General features: G+C 34.7%; 1 protein-coding gene across 3 annotated transcripts in view; it reads left to right on the top strand.

The window, feature by feature from the left end:
- The window catches only part of CADM1 (cell adhesion molecule 1), a 343,997-nt gene that overhangs the window by 270,143 nt on the left and 51,363 nt on the right, over positions 1 to 22,491 (top strand). For all 3 annotated transcript variants that reach the window (XM_074304197.1, XM_074304198.1, XM_074304200.1), the window contains exons 2-5: positions 1,892 to 2,038; positions 3,356 to 3,508; positions 19,641 to 19,778; positions 21,961 to 22,116. In XM_074304197.1, the coding sequence (XP_074160298.1) occupies positions 1,892 to 2,038; positions 3,356 to 3,508; positions 19,641 to 19,778; positions 21,961 to 22,116 (594 nt within the window). The remainder of the gene's footprint in view (positions 1 to 1,891; positions 2,039 to 3,355; positions 3,509 to 19,640; positions 19,779 to 21,960; positions 22,117 to 22,491) is intronic.

A 22,491-nucleotide genomic window follows, 5' to 3' on the forward strand; every position in this document is an offset into this window, starting at 1 on the left:
GGTAAGCACTTTCAAGGCAGGAAATACTTTTCTTATTTTCATAATGCCTGTTAGGTACTTAATACTTATTTAATGAATTGTTCTTGACTGGTGTGCAATATGGGTAATAGAAAAACCTCTGAATTGGGAATCTACTCTTGGGATTTATTAAGTTCCTGCCAACCACTTATTAACAGTGAGTTATTTTATTACTTTTCTAAGTAATCCATTTCCTTTTCTATAAGTGTTAATAATACCTATAGAACCCACTTTATAGACTTGGGGAGAAAGTACTTTCTTTCTATTGCTCACCACATAGTAGATGTTAAACAAATATTGTATTGCCTAATATAGGAGTCAGTGGCCTGTGGCATATTAGCCACTGGGGCCTCATAGGCTTTTCACATATAAGGATCAAAATCACATCCTCATCCCCCATGAGAGCTGACATTCCCAACGCCCACTTCTTTTAATCCATACTTAAGAATTCATATTGAATGAAAGGGGGAAAAGCATTTGTTGGGTGCTTTTGATATGCCAGATACTGTGTTCTGGGAATACAGATTCAAAAAAATGGTTGATGGACTCTGCTCACAGGGATCTTACAGCAATTCGATTTAGAACAAATATGGACCATATTATCCATGGGGTTTTCCTGGACAAACATATTGGAGAGATTTACCATTCCCTTCTCCATTGAATTAAGGCAGAGAAGTTAAGTGACTTGTCTACAGTCATACAGCTAATATGTGTCTTAGGCTGAATTCGATCTCAGGTCTTGACCTCAAGCCCATCATTCTATCTTCTGAGCCATTTAACTGCCTGCAACAGATAGACCTGAGGGTAATCAGAGGAGGGATGGATTGGGGAGTCATGTGGATGGTGAATCAGTCCATCTAATTAGAAAATCAATTGACATGTCTTTTCTAGGAGCAGTGGTAGTATGATATTAATGCAATTAATGATGCAATTAATTAGCCCAAATAAAAAGTGGAATTACACAGGAAGTTGGTATGTGGATAGCAGCAGAAACAAGCAGCAAAATGGAAAGGAATATTACCAGGGTATTCCATTAAAGTAAAGACTTCAATATGGCACAAGAGATAAAATGCTGAGCCTGATATCAGGAAGTCCTGAGTTCAAATCCAGCCTTATATACTTAGTAGCTATGGGACTGGGCATTCCACTTAACTTCTTTTTGTCTCCATTTTTTCATCTGTAAAATGAGGATAATAATAACATGTACTCTTCCCACGCCCCATAGTATTGGCATGAGGTTCAAATGAGATAATAATTGTAAAGTTTTTAATACAGTGTCTAGTATATGATAAGCTGTGATTAGATATTATTCAATGAGATATGAAGCTTGGTCTGGTTTGATGGTTAAGAACCAGCCATATGTGGTAGATGACCTGAGTATATGTTCACTCTTACCAATCAAGATAGCCCAAGATGGGAGTTTGAAAAAGAGGGGGGATTAACAACTCTGGGGAATAAAGGAGTTGGTTGTTTTGTTTTCCCCTGGTGCTTCTGCTGGAATTGCTAGGTGGGAAGCGACAGGCATATGGCACGATGAGATGCTTAGAGGATAAAATGTGAGTCAAAAGATCCAGTATACTCTCCAAAATTCAAATTCAGTTGTGCTAGTTGAGAGTATCACTACTCGACCCTACCTGCCTCACAGTTCAAGGTCTATCTGGGAAAATGCTGAGATAAGACGTCTTTGAAGATAAATGAGAGAGATTCATTATTCCATTCTGTATTCTAAGTAGGGAGGTAGAGATGCTATAGAAATAATGGTATTAATTACTAATAATAGAATAATTATAGTACTTCTCTCCTAACAGGTGAACCCCATTGATCTAAAATCACACCTAAATTTTCTTTCCCTTTGTCTTTTTCTTCTTGTAAGGTGATGGGCAGAATTTGATTACAGAAGATGTGACAGTAGTCGAGGGAGAAGTTGCCACCATCAGCTGCCGAGTCAAAAACAGTGATGATTCTGTGATTCAGCTACTGAATCCCAACCGACAGACCATTTATTTCCGGGACTTCAGGCGTAAGTTTTTGTGCCTGTAGTATTAGGCAACTTCTTTTGCTGCTGGTAGTTTTGATAAAGAGATTGCCAAGGACTCCTTTTTAATTTAGTGTTAGATGCTTAAAGTTTAGTCGATTCTTCAGAGGGAAGATGAGACATGCAATCATAATCTTTCTGCTTAATAGAAATCCTGATGGTCCCCTTTTAAAGTAAGACAGTCTTATTTTGCAATAGGAATTGATTGTAGTAATTCAGGGTGAATTGCAATTGAGTGCCAAATACTTAGCTGACACAAACAACTCAAATAGGTAAAGCAAGGAAAATATAGTATTCTGAAAGGTAATCTATTTGGTCTGAAGATTGAAATTTTCAGGACAATTTATGTCCCTAAAGACAAAACCAAATCTCCTAAATCTCCTATTGCCCCTATGTCTAAATGTCGGAAGTTGTCCCTAGGTTACCCTGGTGATATCTTTTTATATCATAAGCACAGTAACGAATCATTGAACCTAAATTGTGCATAATTGAAATGGTTCAAATTAAGTCTCAGCACTGAACAACAATAAAAATTGAGGGTTTTTTTCTTGTCAGTAGTCTGCTGAAAAATTGTTAAATGATGGAGTTGTTATGGAGCAGATGTGTTGCTTCCGTCCTACATGTCCCCTTCCCTTTTCTGTCCTCATCACCTGTAAAGAGGATGCCAAATATGTATGTGTTGCAGAAAGAATTGAAGAACTGTAAGCACTTAAAGAGAATGGGGAATAATAATAGGAAAAGATGCCAACTGCTTTTGTTTCAGATGAGAATCTGTCAATCTGTAGTAAGTTAGCTGTTGTCAAAATTACCATAAGGACTTCAACAGTAAATATTGAAGGTAAATAAAAAACCTGCATACATTACACTTGCTGTGATTCAGATTTCCTGCTTCATGCCTCTTGTAATCGATTCCATGCTATGAAGCTGGGTACAGTTAGCAGTGTGGATCAGGGAGCAGACATTCCTCTCCCATTTTATATCTGTCTATCTACTGATAGGAAGCCAGAAATAATTTATGAATAAATGCTCCAAACTGACAGCAATAATTATTGGCATTTTGCCAAGGTGGGTGGGTGTTTTCCCCTTTGGTCAGGGTTATTTGTCTAGAATGTAATTACAGTAGAAGCTCAAGGTAGAAATACAGGGTGTAGGAAGAAGCCACTAATGTTCAGAAAGATTTAACAAATTATTTTTCTTTTCTCTAGCTGTCTTTTAAGGCATCTGACTTTGCCAAGTCTGGAAAGGAAAATATACTATCTGTCGTCTTCCTCACAATCATTAATGATGTGTTTTGTTCCACAGCTTTGAAGGACAGCAGGTTTCAGTTAGTGAATTTCTCTAACAGTGAACTCAGAGTGTCGTTGACAAATGTCTCAATTTCTGATGAAGGAAGATACTTCTGCCAGCTCTACACTGATCCCCCACAGGAAATTTATACTACTATCACAGTACTTGGTAAGAAATGTAGTTGATGCTCACCTCAAGGCTTTTAAATTTCTATTTAATGCTAGGGAACTGAGTGTGAATTGCTCATAAGACTAGCTGCTTCCCCCAGCAGGATAGAGGTTAATGAAATATTTTACTGTAATGACCTATTTTTAAAATAATCATAACCTTGCATTGTATTGATTTTTTTTATAGTAAATATATTAGCAAACATCAATCACCTTTTTTATAGATTCCACCTTCCTTAAGTTTCAGATCTTAAACTTTAGAAGCAAAGATTAAGAAAACTTACTGCTTTGCAATGAATCACTGACCACTTGGACTATCATTGTTTTTAAACTACCAGTTTTCTTTTTCTTTTTTTCTTTCTGTGAGAGTCAGAAAAGATAGGTTGCTCATATCAGTTCCTTGTTTCAATTCCTTTTTTAAAAATCAAACTCATTTAGTTGTTTTTATTTTTAAGATACGCTTTTTATACTAAAATTGATTTCTTTTTACTAGTTTGACTTAATGCTTTGTTTAATGAGTATACCCAGGATTAGGCTACAAAAAATTTCTCCATGATCCTGGGCTTCATCAAAGACTCCATCTTCAAAAAAGTAAAGAGTTAAATGCTTTCCTAGAGGAGAGCGTACTGACAAGCACAGACCTTTTAATGTTGATGCTGAGCTCACCTTCAGGGAACTGAAGCTCTTTTCTCATAATCACTAGAATATGCTTTTCAGCAGCACATCTATAACTGGGTTTCTATATAGATTTTTTTTTCAGTATGATCAGTAAATATTATTCCATCTAAGGTAATCTGCATCTGATTCTTGCCCCTAGATAGAACTCAATATGTGGGTGCAGTTCATATAGCATTAGCCAAGTTGGGGGTAGGCAGGGGAAGTAGGTTTTTACAGTGAGCACATCAGGGACACTCACTGTAGTGAGGTAGCAGCTCTGATTTATACCTAAGAGGAGATGATGAATCAAAATCTATTTGAGGCAGAAGACTGCAGCTTTTCAGCATAATGATATGGAGATTTAGAAGGGAAGATAAATATGAAGGACAGTCTTGTATTTTGTGTGTGTTTATGTAACTCTTATCCTATTGCTTTATTGTAAATGCAAAATTATAAATAGAAAATTTGCTTCCCTCCTAAAACTAAATCATACCTTATATCCCCTAAAGCCTATGTACTCTTCAGCCAGATAACTGCTAATTTGAGAGTCTTTTTAAGAAGTCTGTCCTTTCAAGTCCTGCATATGCATGTCTTACTATTAATTTCCTTTCAGGTATTCATTTTGGGTTCTGATTGAGGTTTAAATTCACATCAGGCTATAGATAAACAGAACAGAAAAGGTTTTCCAAAGAAGACTGCCTTGAAATTTTACAAGGGTATAATGTTCGATAGCATTTGTCTGCAGTTCTTATCTTTTTAGTAGGAGTTTGGGAATACATCTTTTGCTTCTCAGAATAAGTCCTCAGATATGTAGGCTTCAGAATGATAGTCCATTGTGACCTCTAGTCATACCTTCTAAGCTCAGCATATCAACAAGGAAGTGTCAATATTAAACTTACGAATATTCACAATGCTTTGCATTTTCAAAGTATTTGTGAGGCTCCTTCAGGTACAGTTTACAAACAAGAAATAGAAGGTTAACCATCTTGTTAAAATAATTATGTCAGGAGGAAGCAGAATTAGAACTCTGTGTTCCTACCTACCAGTTTGTTAAATCTCTTTGTCAAGGATACCCACACTTTATTCTCCCAAAGATACATACCTTTGGTTTTCAAAAATATATCTTGCCTTTGGCAAATAGTAATTGCCTGTCAGTTTTTGGTGACTGATAATTTTGTTGAGAAGACTGCAAGACCAATCCATTTTGACTGTGAATAAGCCCATTCTATGTAAGGAGGAATTATTCCAGGAGCAGAGTTTGGGAGACATTATGCCTGGGATCCTTTGGGGGAGAAGGGGGAGGGAAATCTGATTATTTTAAATGTAACAGTTTCATGCTTGTATTTTACAGAGACATGAACTTAAGTATACTTGAAAGTTAATAGCAGTAGATGTTCTTTCTGCAGATAGTCTTTACACATTCATTAAATATTCTTTCCATTGAATTTACTCCAGGATTCCTTGACAGAGTAAAATTGTTGTCATCAATGTTTGAATCTTTCATACTCTGAAATCTGACAATTTCCACTGATACTCATATATTCAAACCTTTTCTCCCAAGGTTTAGGGTTTTGAGATATTATAATGAATGAAGAATGATGTATTAGCATCTCTGTTGCCATGTACCGTACTCTGAAAGAAATGCCATATGTACTTACACAGCTGTCAAACTTCTCGATAGGTTGAAGATGCTCATTTCAGTGCGTATGTCTATTAGTTGTTTGATGCATTCAGCAAAAAACTTCAGCATAATTATAGGGCAAAAAGATGGATATTTGTTAATGTTATCTATGCCATTCTAAAGATACTATTATGTTTATTATCTCATCCATAGAAAAATGAAAACTCCCCCAAGGTATTTTGCATGTACTTGGTTGCTTGTTAAGGCATTCATTTACTTTCCCACTCATGATCAGTTTGTTTCTTTCACCAATATACTACAGGCCTCTTATCCTATTATTCCTGAGTTATGAGAGAGAGAGAGAGAGAGAGAGAGAGAGAGAGAGAGAGAGAGAGACTCTGTGTGTGTGTGTATACCCTGCTCTAAGATTAATCTAGTTAGTGATAATAGTAGCTAATATTATTACAGTGCTGTCCTTCTAAGATTAGTGTTCACTCTTAAGATTCCAAGAGCAGGAGAACCTAATTATTTTAAAGGGTCTTAGAATGAGATTTCACTTACTGATCAGTTTTAAGGTTCCTCTTTTGTTATAATTAACGTGGCTCTGCTTTTTTTTTTTAATATGTAGTAGGAGTAATGTTTATAATTAGCACGTTTATAGATTTAAGGTTAGCTAAAAAGAACCTTGACACTTGCTTGCAGATTCTTGGACCTTCCCTGCATGCTATTTTCTTTTAGGTTCTCTTCTCTCTGAATTTCTTTAGCTATGTCTACAATTATTTTCATTTATGGTCAAAAGCTTAAAAAATGCCCTAAATGTACCAATTACTAGACTATGTATGAATGTTTTTTGTTAATAGTATTTCATTTTCTCACTAGTGAATTTTTATATCAAGAATCCCTCCTTATCTATACATTTTCTTATGTTGAAATGACTTTTGATAGAATGATATTAATTCCTAAGATTGCATTAAATTTTTAAAAAGTCGTGCAGTCTGTCTCGCTAGATCATTTGAAATAAGTGAAATATAACTTTTTTTTTAATTTGGAAGAGAATCAATGTGGTGATTATAACTATCACCATTATATTTTTCCATGCATGTCATACGTAAAACAATTCCTAATACCATGTAAATTCGATTCAATATCACATTTTAAAATTTAACAAAAATTTTAAATGCTTTTTATGTACATAGAACTGATAGGCCCTAAGGATACATTTTTCTTAGCAATGGGGCAGAGGAGGCTGCCCCTATTGATTTATCAATCTCAGCAATTGCCAATGAGGAAACTCATTCTACCTATATCAGTAATTTTTCTTCTAACTGTAGTTTTTATAGTTAAGTGGTGTATTAAAGCTAAATGACTCGCCTGTGGTTGTACAACCATTTGTCAAGGGCAGGATGTAAACGTCCTACACAATACCACCTCTGGAGAGTCTCCTTATCTTCTTGGTTTATTTCCCTCCTCTCCACCTTCCCTAATGATACAGAATCATCCTTATTCTTAAAGAGTTTGTGGTTTGGGGTGGGGTTGGTGGATGAAGTAGAAATCATAACAGATATAACTACATAGACTCTAATTATATGCAACTAGGGGATGCAAAGGATAGAAGGCCAGGCCTGCAGTCAGGAAGTCATCTCTCCAAGTTCAAATCCAAGCCTCAGACACTTGCTGTATGACCCCAGGCTAGTCATTTAACTCAGTGATGTATGCATATACACACATACAATTCAGAGTATCTACTGGGGAAAAAAAAAATTCATTTAATTATTTAAATTTATCTGGGATATATAGAATTCATGAAACAGAGTAATATGAAATAATACTAATAATGTAAATTGAAGTTACATTATGAAAGGCGTTAAATGTCTGGTTAAAGAGTTTGGATTTTATTCCACAGGTGATAGGGTCAAACTTGGGGTTTTTTAAAAGGGATATCAGTGTTTAGACTTGTGTATTAATATTTAATTTGGCAATTATGTAGAGGATAGATTGGAGAATGATGGGGAGAAAACAAAGTTCTGCAATCTGGGCAAAAAGTAATAATGTCCAGAATTAAGGTAGTAGTGATTTAAATGGAAAGATGGAGTTTGGGGGTAGAAGTCAGAGAGGTGGTAGATATAGAATGAGCAGGACCATAATGGAATGGGGAAAGTAAAGAAACTCTAACCCTCATTAGGCATATTATTATAATTTTCTTTACTAAACTTTGTGAGTATCTTCTTAACCCATTCCAGGACCTTTGCATACATAATTGTAAATTTGTATATATTTCTAGTTTAAAGTTCTCTTAAATCATAATGACACACAATTTGAAACCCTTATTTACTGAAAATTATTTTACAAGTGCTATACCAAGAGCTTGTGGAAATTTAGTTGATTTCGATTATTTTAATTGATTAATTAAATTAATTAAATCAAAATAAATTTGAATTTAAAAGTGACCATTTCTTATGTGCCCGTAGCATATTGTGAATCATGGGGAGTATGTATATATTTGCGGGGTAAATTTTAAGCCCTGTCCTTGATAGATATGGTTATATGGAGATAAGATATAGATAGATTGATTATACAATTGTATTATAAATTATACATTGTTATTAATAAATTAATTGTATATTATAACAATGATATATGTAATATGTAATGATAATTATATATTATAATAACACATTGTTACAAATTACAAAATGTAATTTGTAAGTATATGAGAGATGTGGACAACAAAATGTAACACGAGATCAGAGAGTTGGCAGGAGAGGAGCCAAATTGGCCTATTTTCTGTCCTCATTTATTAATTGTTCAAATTTTTCTTCCAATATAACAATAGCTTCTTAAGGAGAGTAATTATTTTATTTTAATCTTTGCATACTTAGTGCTAGAGCAGCTGGGGCCTACCATAGAGTGCCAGGCCTAGAGTCAGACTCCTTTTCCTGATTCATATCTAGTCTCACATACTGAAGAACAGTGTGACTTGAGCATGTCACTTAACGCTGTTTGCCTCAGTTTCCTCATCTGTAAAATGAGCTGAAGAAGGAAAGGAGAAACTACATCAGTATCTCTGCCAAGAAAATCTCAAATGAAATCACAGTCAGGCAATAACAAATACCCGGTGCTGTGGATTTATTGAATAAGATTGTTATAAACTTGGAGGAATTTGGAGATGTGTATAAAGTGGGATATTTAAAGTTGGATTTTAGTCATTCAAAAGGTGGTAGCAGATATTAGAACATTCCAGATAATGGGATCAAGTGCACAGAGATAAGAAATCTTGGCCTATTTCATAGTTGTCAGTGGAGGGAAATAATAGATAGCCATGAAGAGCTCTGTGACATCAAAGAATAGAAAACCTTGAGTACCAGACAAAGGAGCATGAATTGTCCTTAATTAACAGGGAACAGCCATGAAAGGTTTTTTTGGGTGGTATAGGGATATGACCAGTTCTGTGTGTCAGGAAGATGCCCACCTGCATTGGTGGACAGTTTCCTCATAAGAGGTTCCTTTCACCCGGGAAATTATAAGCCCATTCCCTTTATTTAATTACAAAGATATCAGAAAAACACATGGGCGGCCCATCAGTTATCAGTCTGTACAACTGGTTTATCTTTTTTATTTATTTAAAACGTATTCTTTTCAACATCCTTTCCTCCAGTTTTTCATAGTTCTGTGTCTGGCTATGTTGCAGTTCCCTCATGTCCACCATATTTCTTTCAACTATCCTTAAATAATACCCCATTTTTAATCCTTTGGAATTTTATATGTGTTATATATATTTTGGTGTAACAACAGCAGAAAAAGATTGACACTAAAAAGATGAACCTTTGTTTCTGGGAGAAGTTTCAGGTCAGTAAAAGAAGTTTTGAAATTTCTCAAAGGCAAACCAAGCCACTCTTCTCTTGCTATTTAATTCTGGGCCCAACTCTTTGTCTGTTTGCACTGTCTGTGCTAGACATGTATACTGATGGATGAGCTCTATTGGTTATTCATCTAACTGCATGTCATCTTCTGGACAATATGCATTTTTCATCTACCTAGTTTTTCTTGTGCAGATGGTTAAGGTAAATTCTTTTGAGTGATAATGGATCTTTTCCACAGGTTCTTCAGCATTTTAGGTTTTGATGCAACCAGCATGATGTCTTCCATAAACAGGAACATCTGGTGTAGGTAGTCTACTGTGCAATAATATTATTAAAAGCTTTCCTATTGTTGAGGAATGCTTTAGGATGAACTTGATATATGTGTAAATTATTCTAGTTGAAGTTCTCTTGGTCTCTTTTCCTTCATATTAAACGTTCCTGCCAAATCAAATGCACAGTTACGTTTTTAATTTCCTTCATTTTTTCACTAAATTACATTAGATTTACTCAGAAATGTTACTCCTTTAATTTTTAAAATTCCTTTGTTATCTTCAAATACTTTATGGATTAATCTTTCAAGGCTTTCAGAATTTTGTTGACTTCCATGCAGCTCCTCTCTATATATTTTAACCAAGGCCAGTTGCTTTTCCCATTTTTAAGGTGTCTTCCTACTAGTAATATTGTGAAACTGAAAATAATTTTTAATAAATTAAAAAAAATTTTTTCACATTTTTTGTGGTTCTTCTATTTCCATTTATAAATTCCCCCTAGATTGTCTTTGCCTAATTGGATATCTTGCTAAAGTTTCTTTAAACTTATTTTAATTTCTAGTCTTTTTGTTTTATGAGATGACTGTTCAAAATCTTCATTATCCTTCCCTGTAAGATTTTGCAAGTAAGTTCATATTCTGAACTAATGTTGCCCATAGCTGCTAAGCAAGGTGTATCCATTTGGCAATAAGTCAAGTGTTTGCTGAATAAGGTATTTTTTAGTCTCTCTTGGTCTCCTTTTCTGACAATTACTTTGTCAGTTAAACTGTATGAAATTATTATAGTTGATGTCATTATTTTCTTTCACCCATATTCCATTTTTCAGCATTTGTTTGAATCAATCAAGACAGAATTGTTTCAATAGCACTCCATATCTTTTTCTCATTATTTTCTTCTACTTTTGTACTTATTTTGAATTTTCCTATAACGAGTTAGTGGGTTGACTATACACAGAAAACTGATTCAAGAATGACTCCCACATAAGTAATAATTTATTTTCTGTCTAATACAATATGACAAATTTCATCTTTTTGTCATGTCAGTTGGTTTTTGCCATGCCTGGTGTTTTCCAAGTCTTATCTTGAAGAAAATATTTATGATATGTAAAGGTATTAGGCTTCTATTTAGCCTACAAAGTTTGGGCCTCTTTCCTCATTATTTATTTCTGCTCAACATTTTCCCCTATTCCCATCATTCCATTGAAATCACTGGGGATCAAAATAAGTATTGATTTCATTGGATAAGGTATTAATAAAATGTCTATACTTCTTAATTTTCTGCAACAGATAATGGTATAAAAACTGTAATTATTATCTAATAGATAATAATTATCATAGACTTTTTTTTTTTACAACACTTGACATCAACAGTACAAGTACAAGATCAGAATGATGTCTTAATGCCTTTGAAGACATTGAAAAATAATTCCTGGTCATTCTTTGCCTTTTGAAGTAAGAATTGTAAGCCATTCTTCCATTTTACTAGTTCTAGAGTTTTTATTTGTTTGTTTGTTTGTTTTTCATGAGAATGATATGTGATTGATCCCTTTTTTAAAATAGTATTCCTACTCATTATTCATTGATAAGGAACTTGTATTTAGAAAATAACAGTGAAACTAAAACCCTGGAATAAAGTGGAATTGAAGAGAAAAAAATGTGGAACAAGAGTAACTCCTCCAGATCATCCACTTTAAGGGTTAAAAAGAGGGAATGATGTCAGGTAAGGAGAAAGAAAAGGAGTATAATTTAGAGAAGTAAGAAAACAAAGAAAATGTATGTTTAAAGAAGGTATAAGATCCCTTTGATTCTTAACCCTCTTGCCACTTTTCTTGCCAGTCTGCCACTGTTACTTCAGAAGCCAAAAAGGATAAAACTGAGGGACATTTTGTATTTTTCTTTGTCCCATGGGTTATCATGGCCAATCAATTCACCATTGACTGGCTAGCTTATCTGTTTTGCAACCTCCTTCTTCTGGCCTTTGAAAAACAGACTCTACTTGTCGTGGCCCAAGCCTAGACTTTTTCTAGGATTGTAACATGCTCTCCTGGCAGTTACAATTACTAGTCTGCCCTAGGCCCAACAGAGTACCTTTGACCACTGACCTTTGCACTGTCAACTCTACCCGGCTCACCTCCTCTGAGTCCTTCAAAGGTCTCTGCCCACAATCTCTTGAATCTATAGTTTAATAACCGGTAGCTCACTCAATAACAGCCAGGTGTAATCTTAAAAGCCTTTATTATACCTACTCACATAATGCCCTGACTTACTGCCCTGACTTGTTAACTCCTTAGTGAATACCTGGTCTGAAGACCCACGTGTTCACTACCAAACTCCTTACCTCTCTGGGCTATCCATCCTCTTGGCTCAGCTACCCCAGGTTAGGGAGCCAGGTTAAATAAAGAGTGCCAGGTTAAAGAGAGCGAGTGCTGTCTGCAGTGGGCTTATAAAGGGCCTGTGAGGTCACACACAGCCAATCAGCGAGAGAGCCATCACCCATTATGAAGCTACCTCAATATGGCCAAGAACCCATCCACAGGGCAGTCCTATATCCACAGAGATTACTTCTGGGCCATTCAATCTCCTGTTGCGCTGTGCCCGCCCATTTAAAGGGCCCTTACAATTCCCTTCTCTTGTTTTTCAGGTACCGCATCCTTACATAGGATGATAGAAGTTAATATAAGTTGGGCTCCTCTGGCATCAACTTCGGTAGTCAGGTAATGCCTTTTTAAAGGCATCACAACAGGACTTTATTGCAGACAAGAAGATCATTAGTAATTAACGCACAAGTTATTGCAGTTCTACTAGCAGATAATAATGAGAAATTACATTAGCGGTGTTGTAGAGGAAAACAGAGGTAGAAGGTCAAGATTCAGAAAGTATTCAAATTTGTAAAACATGATAATTAGATAATTAGCTAAATGTGTAGTTTATGATCATTGGATACATTAGTTGTGGGAGAGGGAAAGTCAAAAAAAATCTCCCAAATTTCCTTAAGTGGAAGAATTTGAAAGGTGGGCCCATGAACATTAGTAATTCAGACGGAGGACTTTACTAGGCTTCAGAAAGAAGATGGAAAACTTAGTTGCAAGTGAGTTGGGAGTGTAGTGAGGTTGAGGTCTCTGAGGATATTCTCTCAGCAGTTTTGGATATTGATCTCTATGGCTGGAGATCATGGCTGGAGATGCAGAGCTACCCAGGTCTGGACATTATGAGCATAGGATCTGCAACATTTAAATCGAGTGAAATTGTCAGAGGAGAGAAATAGAGGATGCTCAACTCCTGCAGAAGAGCCTTGAATATTCAAGTGGATAAGGAACCTGGTAGGGACACAGAAGAAAGTTTAGGCAAGAAGAGAGCAAAGAAAATATACTGTTTTTGGAGCCATAGATGGTGAATGGCACAGTAACTCATAAGGTAGAGACTTCTAGTGTAAGATACTCCATCTGGTGCTTTCTATTTCTCAAAATAACATCTGACACAGAGAACCTAAATGGTTTAAATTCCGCCTCAGAAGATATGTCTACTGCCCCAGAAGCTTTCATATCACTTTTATTTCCAAATAGTCCCCTCTCCACTACTCAGAAAACTACTCAGAAACAACTTTAAGTATTTTAACAAATAGAAAAGTTAAGTAGCCCCCCAAATCTCAACCAATTCTTAGCATTTATGAAACACTGTTATGTACTTGTGGAATTTCCACTGTAATCCTCTAAAGTAATTCAAGAGAAGTACTTTTTTTCCCCCCAGTTCCTCTTAGAGACCAATCATAGTCATTATATTCATATAATGCTTTTTCATTTTATTGTTCTTTCTTTTTAGCTTGCTTTATTCAACGTATATTTTGTTTCCCTTATTCTCCTTTACTGCATCAATTCCTATGAGTCTTCGCATCTCTTTTTTCATAGTCATCTCTTATAAAGCAGCAGCATTTCATTATTCTTGTACAAAAATTTATTTGGCCATTTTTATTACCATATGTATCCTTGACGTATAGTGAATCTACTAACTTCACCTCTGGGTCTGTTTCCATATGGGAGGGAAGTTAAATGAACACAAAGGCTTTTTCCAACTGTATTAAATCTGTGAGTCAAAGTTTTTAACATCTTTTTAATATCTTATGCTATTACTCAAGTCATATTCCTCATGCATCTTTCCATTACCCTTTTGTTACTCACAATCATGATTCTTCTCAGAATGTGATTCACAAAGCCATGTCCAGTCTTTAACTCTATAAAAACCTCACTCTCCATTTTCTATGTTTCTATCATATATTATTAGGGAAAGAAAAAAAATAGGATGCATGGGAACTAGTACAAACTAATGTACTCAATCCTCAGCCAGGTCCTCAGTGCTATACAATTACACTTTTATTCCTCCTTGATCAATTCCCAGTTCTTCTTTCCCAGTTTCTCTTTCAGATCAAACCTTCTATCTCTTCTCTCTTTTCCATAATTTCAACCAATTGTTTACCTTCTTTTATTTTACTGAGATCAGGGCAAATCAATCATTCACAAGAATCCAGAATTTTCCTCCTCTCTAATCCCAAACTTCTTTATATTTCTTTCTCTTTCTGTTCTGTCTCTAATTGACATATCCTTCTTTTCCAAGGCTGAATATTCAACCTTTATTCCCCAATCCCATCCTCTCTGTGCACTTCTATGATCTTTTTTTTTTTAAGTTATGTTATTTTTTATATCTCTAGACTCTTCCATGTGGCCTTTTTCCTTAGTGTTTTATAAAACTTATCAAGTTTCCTCTGACCTTAAAATTTTTTTAAAAATATCCAAACTACCTATCTCTTTTTCCCTATAAAACTATCATCTTTTTTTCTCTCTTTATAAGTAGATGCTTAAACAAAATAGAAAAAAAAAAGTCTACTGCTTTCTGCTTCTACTTTCTAGTCAGTTACTTCTTTTTCCACCACCATCACATCTCTATCTATCTTGATTTATTTCCCTTTCTCTTTAGTTAGTTCCATGAATGTAAGGCTGTGCCTTAATCTTCATTGTATGCCTTGCACACTACCTAACAATAATTATACATTTAAATAGCATTTTCTTTCCAAACAGCAATCTTTTGAAGTAGGTGGTGTAAATATTATGTCCATTTTTTTGATGTATAAACTGAGGTTCATAAAGTCTCAATAAATTGCACAGTCACGCATTTAATCACAGAACTGGACTTTCTAATCCCAAGCCAATGCTTTTATTGTGTCTTTATGCATAAAGCAATACTTTTATCATGGTCAATAATAGGCAAATATTTACTAAAAAGAATGTTGAATTTTCATTATATTTTGAGTACCAGTAGGTGACAATGTGATTGCTTATTATATTCTCCTAAACAATGGAGAATAGATAATCCCTTTACAATTAAAGGTAATTGAAGAGAAGATATTAGCAGCAGGTAGGAAAAAAACAAAACAAAACAAAACATGTAAGTTTACTGTTACCATTGTAGGTGTACATGGACCTAATAGTTGGGTAGGGAGTGGGGGTTACAAAGACAGGAGGGTAATCCCTGGAGCACCCAGAAAAATTAGTAATTAATTGTGGGTTGATTTTTAAGATAGACTTTCCTTGTGTTTGTTGTCAATAACTTCCAATTTATGCCTGTTACCACCTGTTGAACCTGTTTTGCACCTCAGCCTATCCCAGATTACCAAATAGTGACTATCAAGACCCTTCAGCAAGAGAGACATAGATAAGTTTGGGCTTCCTAAGTCCCAGACCATCAACTATATAAGGATAAAAGAATAGCTTTTTATAGTGAAAGAATTATGTTCATTTTCCCCATTCTGTTTATAACTAAATGCAGGAACTTTGTCATTGTTTCTTTGTGTGTGTGTGTGTGTGTGTGTGTGTGTGTGTGTGTGTGTACACTGTTTTTGTCTCTGTCTCTTTGCTTCTCTTTGTCTCATACTCTGCTCCCCCCCCCCAAAAAAAAAAAGCTTCAGTGACTCTCCTTCTTTTGGATATATAAAATATCCTTTATTTAGCACTTAAAAACTTTCAAAATTTGTCTGTATTCTGCCTTTTCAGGCTCATATAACATTACTCCCCTTCACACATTCTAATCCCACCCAAACTGTTCTGTTTGATGTAACATGTATACAACTTTGCATCTTCTACCCTTGCATCTTTTCCCAGGAGCTCTTTTTCTTCTGTACCTAGTATACTTTGCTTTTCCAATTCTTCCCTTTGCAATTCCTAATTAACTTCATCCTCAGCACACTCATTAGAGGTCATCTAGTTCAACTCCCCTCATTTTACAGATGAGAAAACATGAGACTTAAGAAATTTTAAGTCACTTGCCCAAGGTTACATAGGCCTAAGTGGCAGAAGTAAGATTTAAATTGGAGATCTGTGTCTCCAAATTTAATACTTTCCCATAAATCTACTGCCCCTCTTACTTCTTCCAAGGGTACTTCTTTTTTTCTTTTAAATAGTATTTTTTCCAATTATGAAATGTTTTAAATTCATTTTTATATAAAATTTTGAATTCCAAGTTTTCTCTCTTCCTCCATTTTACCCTAAGGCAGTAAGCAATTTGACATGTTACATATATACAATTATAGAAAATATATTGATGGGCATCCCAGGGGTCTTTTTTTAATGATCCCAGTTGTTATTGCTCTCCTGACATCCAAAGTATTCATTTTGTATGCACTTAATTAAAAGAGTGTAATTTGTTCTGCAACCTTGAAAGTAACTTTCTTGAGAAGAGGAATTTTTACATTTTTGTCTTCATATAATTAGGAATTGGCATATGATTTGCTATATTATAAGTGATAAATAAGTGCTTGTTGAGTGATTGAATATTGTTGAAATAAAGCTGAAAGAATAGTTTGAAAATCTTTTATTTTATCCTATAGGTGTACCAGAACAGATAGGGCAGGACAGCCATATGGCTCAAGTAGCTGAAGTGTTAGGCCTGGAGTCAGGAAAACTTTCTGCATTCAAATCTGGCCTCAGAGACTTCCTAAGTGTCGTGACCCTGGGCAAGTCCCTTACCCCCTGTCTGCCTCAGTTTCCTTATCTGTGAACTGAGCTGGAGAAAAAAATCGCAAATCATTCCAGTGTCTTTGCCAGCAGAATCCTAAATGGGGTCATATAAAGAGTCAGACAGAACTGAATATCCACAGTAGTTGAGGAGCCACAAGTCAAACTTGGGCCTTCTTCCTCTTGTGTCAAAGGTTAGTTATAGGAGGTGGACCATAGATAACAAAGATCAGTTAAGATATTAAAGTGTTCCAATCAAGAAATAATGATTTTAAATTGGTCAACAATGGAGTGTTTGGTATGAAGTATCATCACCAAAATGTTATTTTTATCCTTTCTGAAAGATAACTACCCACTGCTTTTTATCTGAATCTTGTAAAGTGTAATATGTTTGGCCTTCATTTACCTAGATTTTTTTTGTATTCTTTTTAAATTTCTTTTTGCTTATTTTAAATTCTTCAGTCCTTCACATATTTGCAAGATCTTCCTGCCTTAGCTCTCACTGACTTTTCAGTATTACCTCCTTCCTGGTGACTTCTATATAACTGCATTTACCACAAACTGTATTGTATTTGTGGATGGATTCTTAATGTCAATTTTCCTGGCCTATTTCCAATTACTTATCTAGTTGTAGGTTGACAAAGTGCAATTGTACTCAGATGTATTGTTCTGTCTACTATGATATGCACTATGAGTTTATCTTAGCAGATCCTTGCCATTTGCTTTTTCCATTCCCTTTAACCAAAAATACACACACACACACACACACACACACACACACACACACACACACACACACACACACATATATATATATATCTTGGCAGATATGATGAGTCAGCAGTAATTGTATTCGTGTCCTTTTTTCTTAATTTTATAAAAATATAATTTTGAGTCACTCTTTGCCATATGCAGCCATTTGTTTGGGTCACTTATTCAGTAAGGAAATTAATTGATCAAATTTGTAGTTTCTGTTGATTTTCTTTAAAAGTGTGAACAAAAGAAAAACCTATTTCAAATTCCTTCTCTTCTCCCTCCTCCCATCCTTTGAGCTTGCTGAGAAATGTGTGCAACAAATGGTTTTCACTTCTGCTTTCCCTGTAGGAATTTCTGGCTGTTCCAATCCAATGTAAAATTTCATTTCATGGAAATTTCATAGAAATTTTTTACATTGGATTGAAACAGTTGGAAATCCCAAATATGTAGTTTAATCCTATAATTTATTGAAGGCAATACCAGAGATTTATTATTCAACTTGATCATCAGGATGGCATGTTTATACATTTTTAATTTCTTGTTTCTCTTCTGAGTTGAAAAACTTATTAATCATATGTCTGAGCAAAGTCTTTGCTTATTCATAGTGGTCAGGACTCAGATTCTAATATTCACTCTGGTGAATTCAGTATTCTTACTGATTTTTATTTTAAGTCTTACTTTTAAGACAAGGTTGCACTGTCTATGATTTTCACCAGCAACTTAGTATCAGAAAATATGTGTACTTATCTCATTCTTTTTGTATGATTGAATCTATTTCCATCCAAGTAGTATAATACTTCCTCTGTTTACGCATAGATGTGAATATATTTGCACAAGGGTTATTTAAATTCATACATACATATATATATATATATATGTATATATATGTGTGTGTGTGTGTGTGTATTTATGTGTGTATACACACATATACATACATGCATATATACATACATTTATTTATTTTTGACAAGGCAATTACCCTGGGTCACATAGCTAGTTAAGTGTTAAGTGTCTGAGACCAGATTTAAACTCAAGTTCTTTTGATTCCAGGACTGGTGCTCTATTCACGATGCCTTCTAATTGTGCCCTTTTAAACATTTAAGACCCATTTTCCACCTATAGTTTTGTTTTTTGTTTTTCGTAATCTTAAAGCAGTTTGTGTCTGCTCTTCAAAAAATGAAAAATTGATATTTATTACCAAACTTGATCCCTTTTTTACACTCCAAATTATTTTTTTTCTTCTACTGGAGACTTAGGGCTATTGTCATTCTTAATGAAATGACTTTTGGTTAGCAAAGGTGCATATGATCTCGGTTATCAAGGGTGCAAAGGTTCTAGTTCTTTCTTGTAGAGGCCTCACATTTTTTGATATTTGTCCATTAACTTTTTTATCTTTCAGCTGAAACTTTAAGCTCATATGAATTGAGGCTTCCTAGGTCTCCTTATAAGGAAAACCTATTTAGAAATATTGTTTCCATCACCACCACCACCCCCCTTTTGTCATCCTCTCTGGTGAAATATTTTCTAATTGCTTGCATCCTTTTTTTTCTGATCATATATGTGCATTACTAGAGCAAGATAAATGGAGAAAGAAGATTTTGAGAGGAAATTTTTTGTTGTTGAGAATCCCCAATTTCCAAAGTGAAGGAACTCATTATAACAGGGAGATATGTTTTCCCCCAATTTTATCTTCAATTTATATGAATTGGAAAAGTGATTCTTTTTATAAGATGAAGTTAGAAAAAAATTCCAGTTCAAAAATTGTCCAAACAAATCTAAATTCTGATCTATTTTGCATGCCTGCTTTCTGAATTGATATAATCTGCATTTTATTTTTAATAGTGATTTTTTTCAGTTCCCATGTATGTTGACCATATTGATTATAAATTCTAATATCAATGCTTTCTAATGAATCTAATAAGTATTAAGAAAGACTTCTTAATTTAAATGAATTATGTATTTGATTTCAGTCCCACCTCGCAATTTGATGATTGACATCCAAAAAGACACTGCTGTTGAAGGAGAAGAGATTGAAGTGAACTGCACCGCTATGGCCAGCAAACCAGCCACCACTATCAGATGGTTCAAAGGAAACAAGGAGCTCACGGGTAGAGTTGGGAAATGTGTTCATTTATTTTTATTAATGATATGGAATATTGCATTTAATTACAAGAAAAGCCTTCATCATAATGACAATCTTTTAAAATATATGTTCACAAAAATATACCCATAGTAGATCTAACTAAATCTTTAATTTTTTAATCACTTTAAAAAATACTTTTATAGCAAAATCTGACCAACCCTTTGAAAAAGTTGCATCCTTTTCTTCCAAAACAAAGTTTGGATTCTCAAAAATATTTACACAAGGTGATCACAAATCATTGCATCAGGCTTTCCTGAAGTACTTGAAGACATAAACCAAGAACTTTGGCTGAAGAGGCCCTAGACTTTCATCCCTGGAATTTTGAGTTCATTTTTTCTCTTTTAGCTCAAGAAGTCTGTCTTTATTCCCTCAAGCTGTGCTTTCTCATGCTAGGTCTTTAATAAGATCATTGCCCTTAGACATAACTTTGAATCAGTTAACTTTTAAAAAGTCTTTTACTTAAACAGAGTGAATAATGCTAATAGTGAGGCCCAAGACATTCTTGCAATTTTTTTGCAGTGTTAGCTTTTTTGATAATGTATTTTACTATCCCACCAGAATGAGAAATTTTAGCTCAGTTATAAATTTATAAATATGCCTCTTTTGTGAATTTACTCATTCTTTACCCATTTTCCTTTTTTACCAGCGTGCTTTTGTGTCCAATTCTAATGGCAAACAGCCCTCTATTCTCCCCCTTGTTCAGCTAGGGCCTTCAACAGGAGACATTCTGCTGCTTATGTTTTCATTACTGGATCTTCCAACATTTGCCACTTTGGTCTTTGCATCAGTTAAAGATTCTGCTTCCACTGTGTTTGATCTTTCCACACCCCTCCCCTTCCCTCAGACTGCCTGGTTTTTTTTTTTTTTAATTCTTTTTGGCATTCAGTTGTTTTTTCTTTCAAGATCCCTGTAAAAGTAGTTAGTACCTTGGACAATGAATTCAATAGGCTGAACCACTTTGGTTGTAATTTGGTAAAATGGCCAGATTAAAATAGCCCTTTTCATTTAAAATATGCCAAAGGGAACTGCTAAGAACTCGATAGAAAAAGATAGAAAAATCTGTATCTAGCAATGGGCAAGTCTAAGAATGTGTTAATAGCAGTTTAAGTTTCAAATATTTGCTCTGCTTTTATCTTCTATTTCCTAGGTGTGGTTTTGGAAGGGAAGAGTTTTGCATTTCCCCTTTTCCTTCTCTTTCTATGTGAATTGAGCCATTAAATGTGTACCAATAAATACAATACATTAAAAGAAAGTTAATGGTGCATCATGTCCCAGTGAGTGCGGAGTTCAGGGAAAGGACTGCCTTTGCCTATTCATTTCATCCGGAAGCCTCCTTCCTCTTTTTCTGGGTGTTCTTGGAAGTGTCTCCCATCTGGCTCAAAGCCTCGTCCAATACTTTGCTTCAGCCCACTGCTGCTGCATTTTCCTGGTCTTCAACAGTCTCAGAGTTTAAGCATTCTAATTACTATTTTAATTACGTAAATCCATTTAGTTACTTTCTTTCTTAATTGTTGATGATAGAAGGAAGAGAAAGGAAGCTTGTTTATAACTCTATTGATTTTAGTATTTAGGAGCTTTGGATGATATCCTGGAATTTTCTAAACTGCCTAGTAGATAATGAAGTGCTTAATAGATGTTTCAAGTTCAGATGGGGCTGTAAAGTGAACACCTCTCATCTCATTTGTTCTGCCCAGAGCATTCAGATGTCAAGATGGCAGATGTTTACTCAAGTTATTTGAAGGAAGCTTCAAGATAGAGGGAAATTAATAAATTTAGTTAATAACAAATGAAATTAAGTCATGTAGACATTAAGCAAGTATTTATTAAATACCTACTATGTCATGATCTGGAGATAGAAGGGGGAAAAAAATCCATTACTTCCTTCAAGGAGCTTACATACCATGGTTTATTTTAATGTATATATAACATAAACAGCATTAAATATGGTATAAAATAGAAAATGTACAAAGTATCAGCCTAAAGATAAATAATAAAATAAATAAAACCAGCACTCTTTATTACTAACCTATTTACCAATTATTCCTAATCAAGATAAGTAGTTATTTTATAGAAGTAAATTTAAAAATGACTTCAGTATCCAAAATTCACTTAGCCATTAGTTTTTTGATCCATTTTCTTTCCTACAGGAAAATCAGAGGTGGAGGAATGGTCAGATATGTACACTGTGACCAGTCAGCTTATGTTGACTGTTGGCAAAGAGGATGATGGCGTCCCTGTGATCTGCCTTGTGGACCACCCTGCAGTCAAAGATATGCAGACACAGCGGTACTTAGAAGTACAGTGTAAGTACCTAAGTATTTTATTCTTTGGGGATAGAGCTAGAGTTGCTTGAAAAGACTTCAAAAGCCGTTAATTATGTAATTACATTTTATTATAGTGTAGATACAATTTCTATCTTGTAACCTTGGTGGAGAAATCAAAGTATTGAAATCACATAATGGATTAAACAATGAAATTTTTATGCAGCTCTGCCATGTTACAGAGAACTAGTGGGATTCTAGAAATATCATATTTAACTAAAATTTAGTGCTTGAAGAGCGACCCATCCAGATTCTTAGACCTTAATATGGATCTGCTATAGCACTTGACTTTAATTAAAGGGATTTTTGTAAGTATGTGCTGTCATTATGCCTGTGCCAGCATTGAAAAGTAATTTA

The sequence above is a fragment of the Sminthopsis crassicaudata genome, chromosome 3 (genome assembly GCF_048593235.1).
Source record: "Sminthopsis crassicaudata isolate SCR6 chromosome 3, ASM4859323v1, whole genome shotgun sequence".
Lineage (NCBI taxonomy): Eukaryota > Metazoa > Chordata > Mammalia > Dasyuromorphia > Dasyuridae > Sminthopsis > Sminthopsis crassicaudata.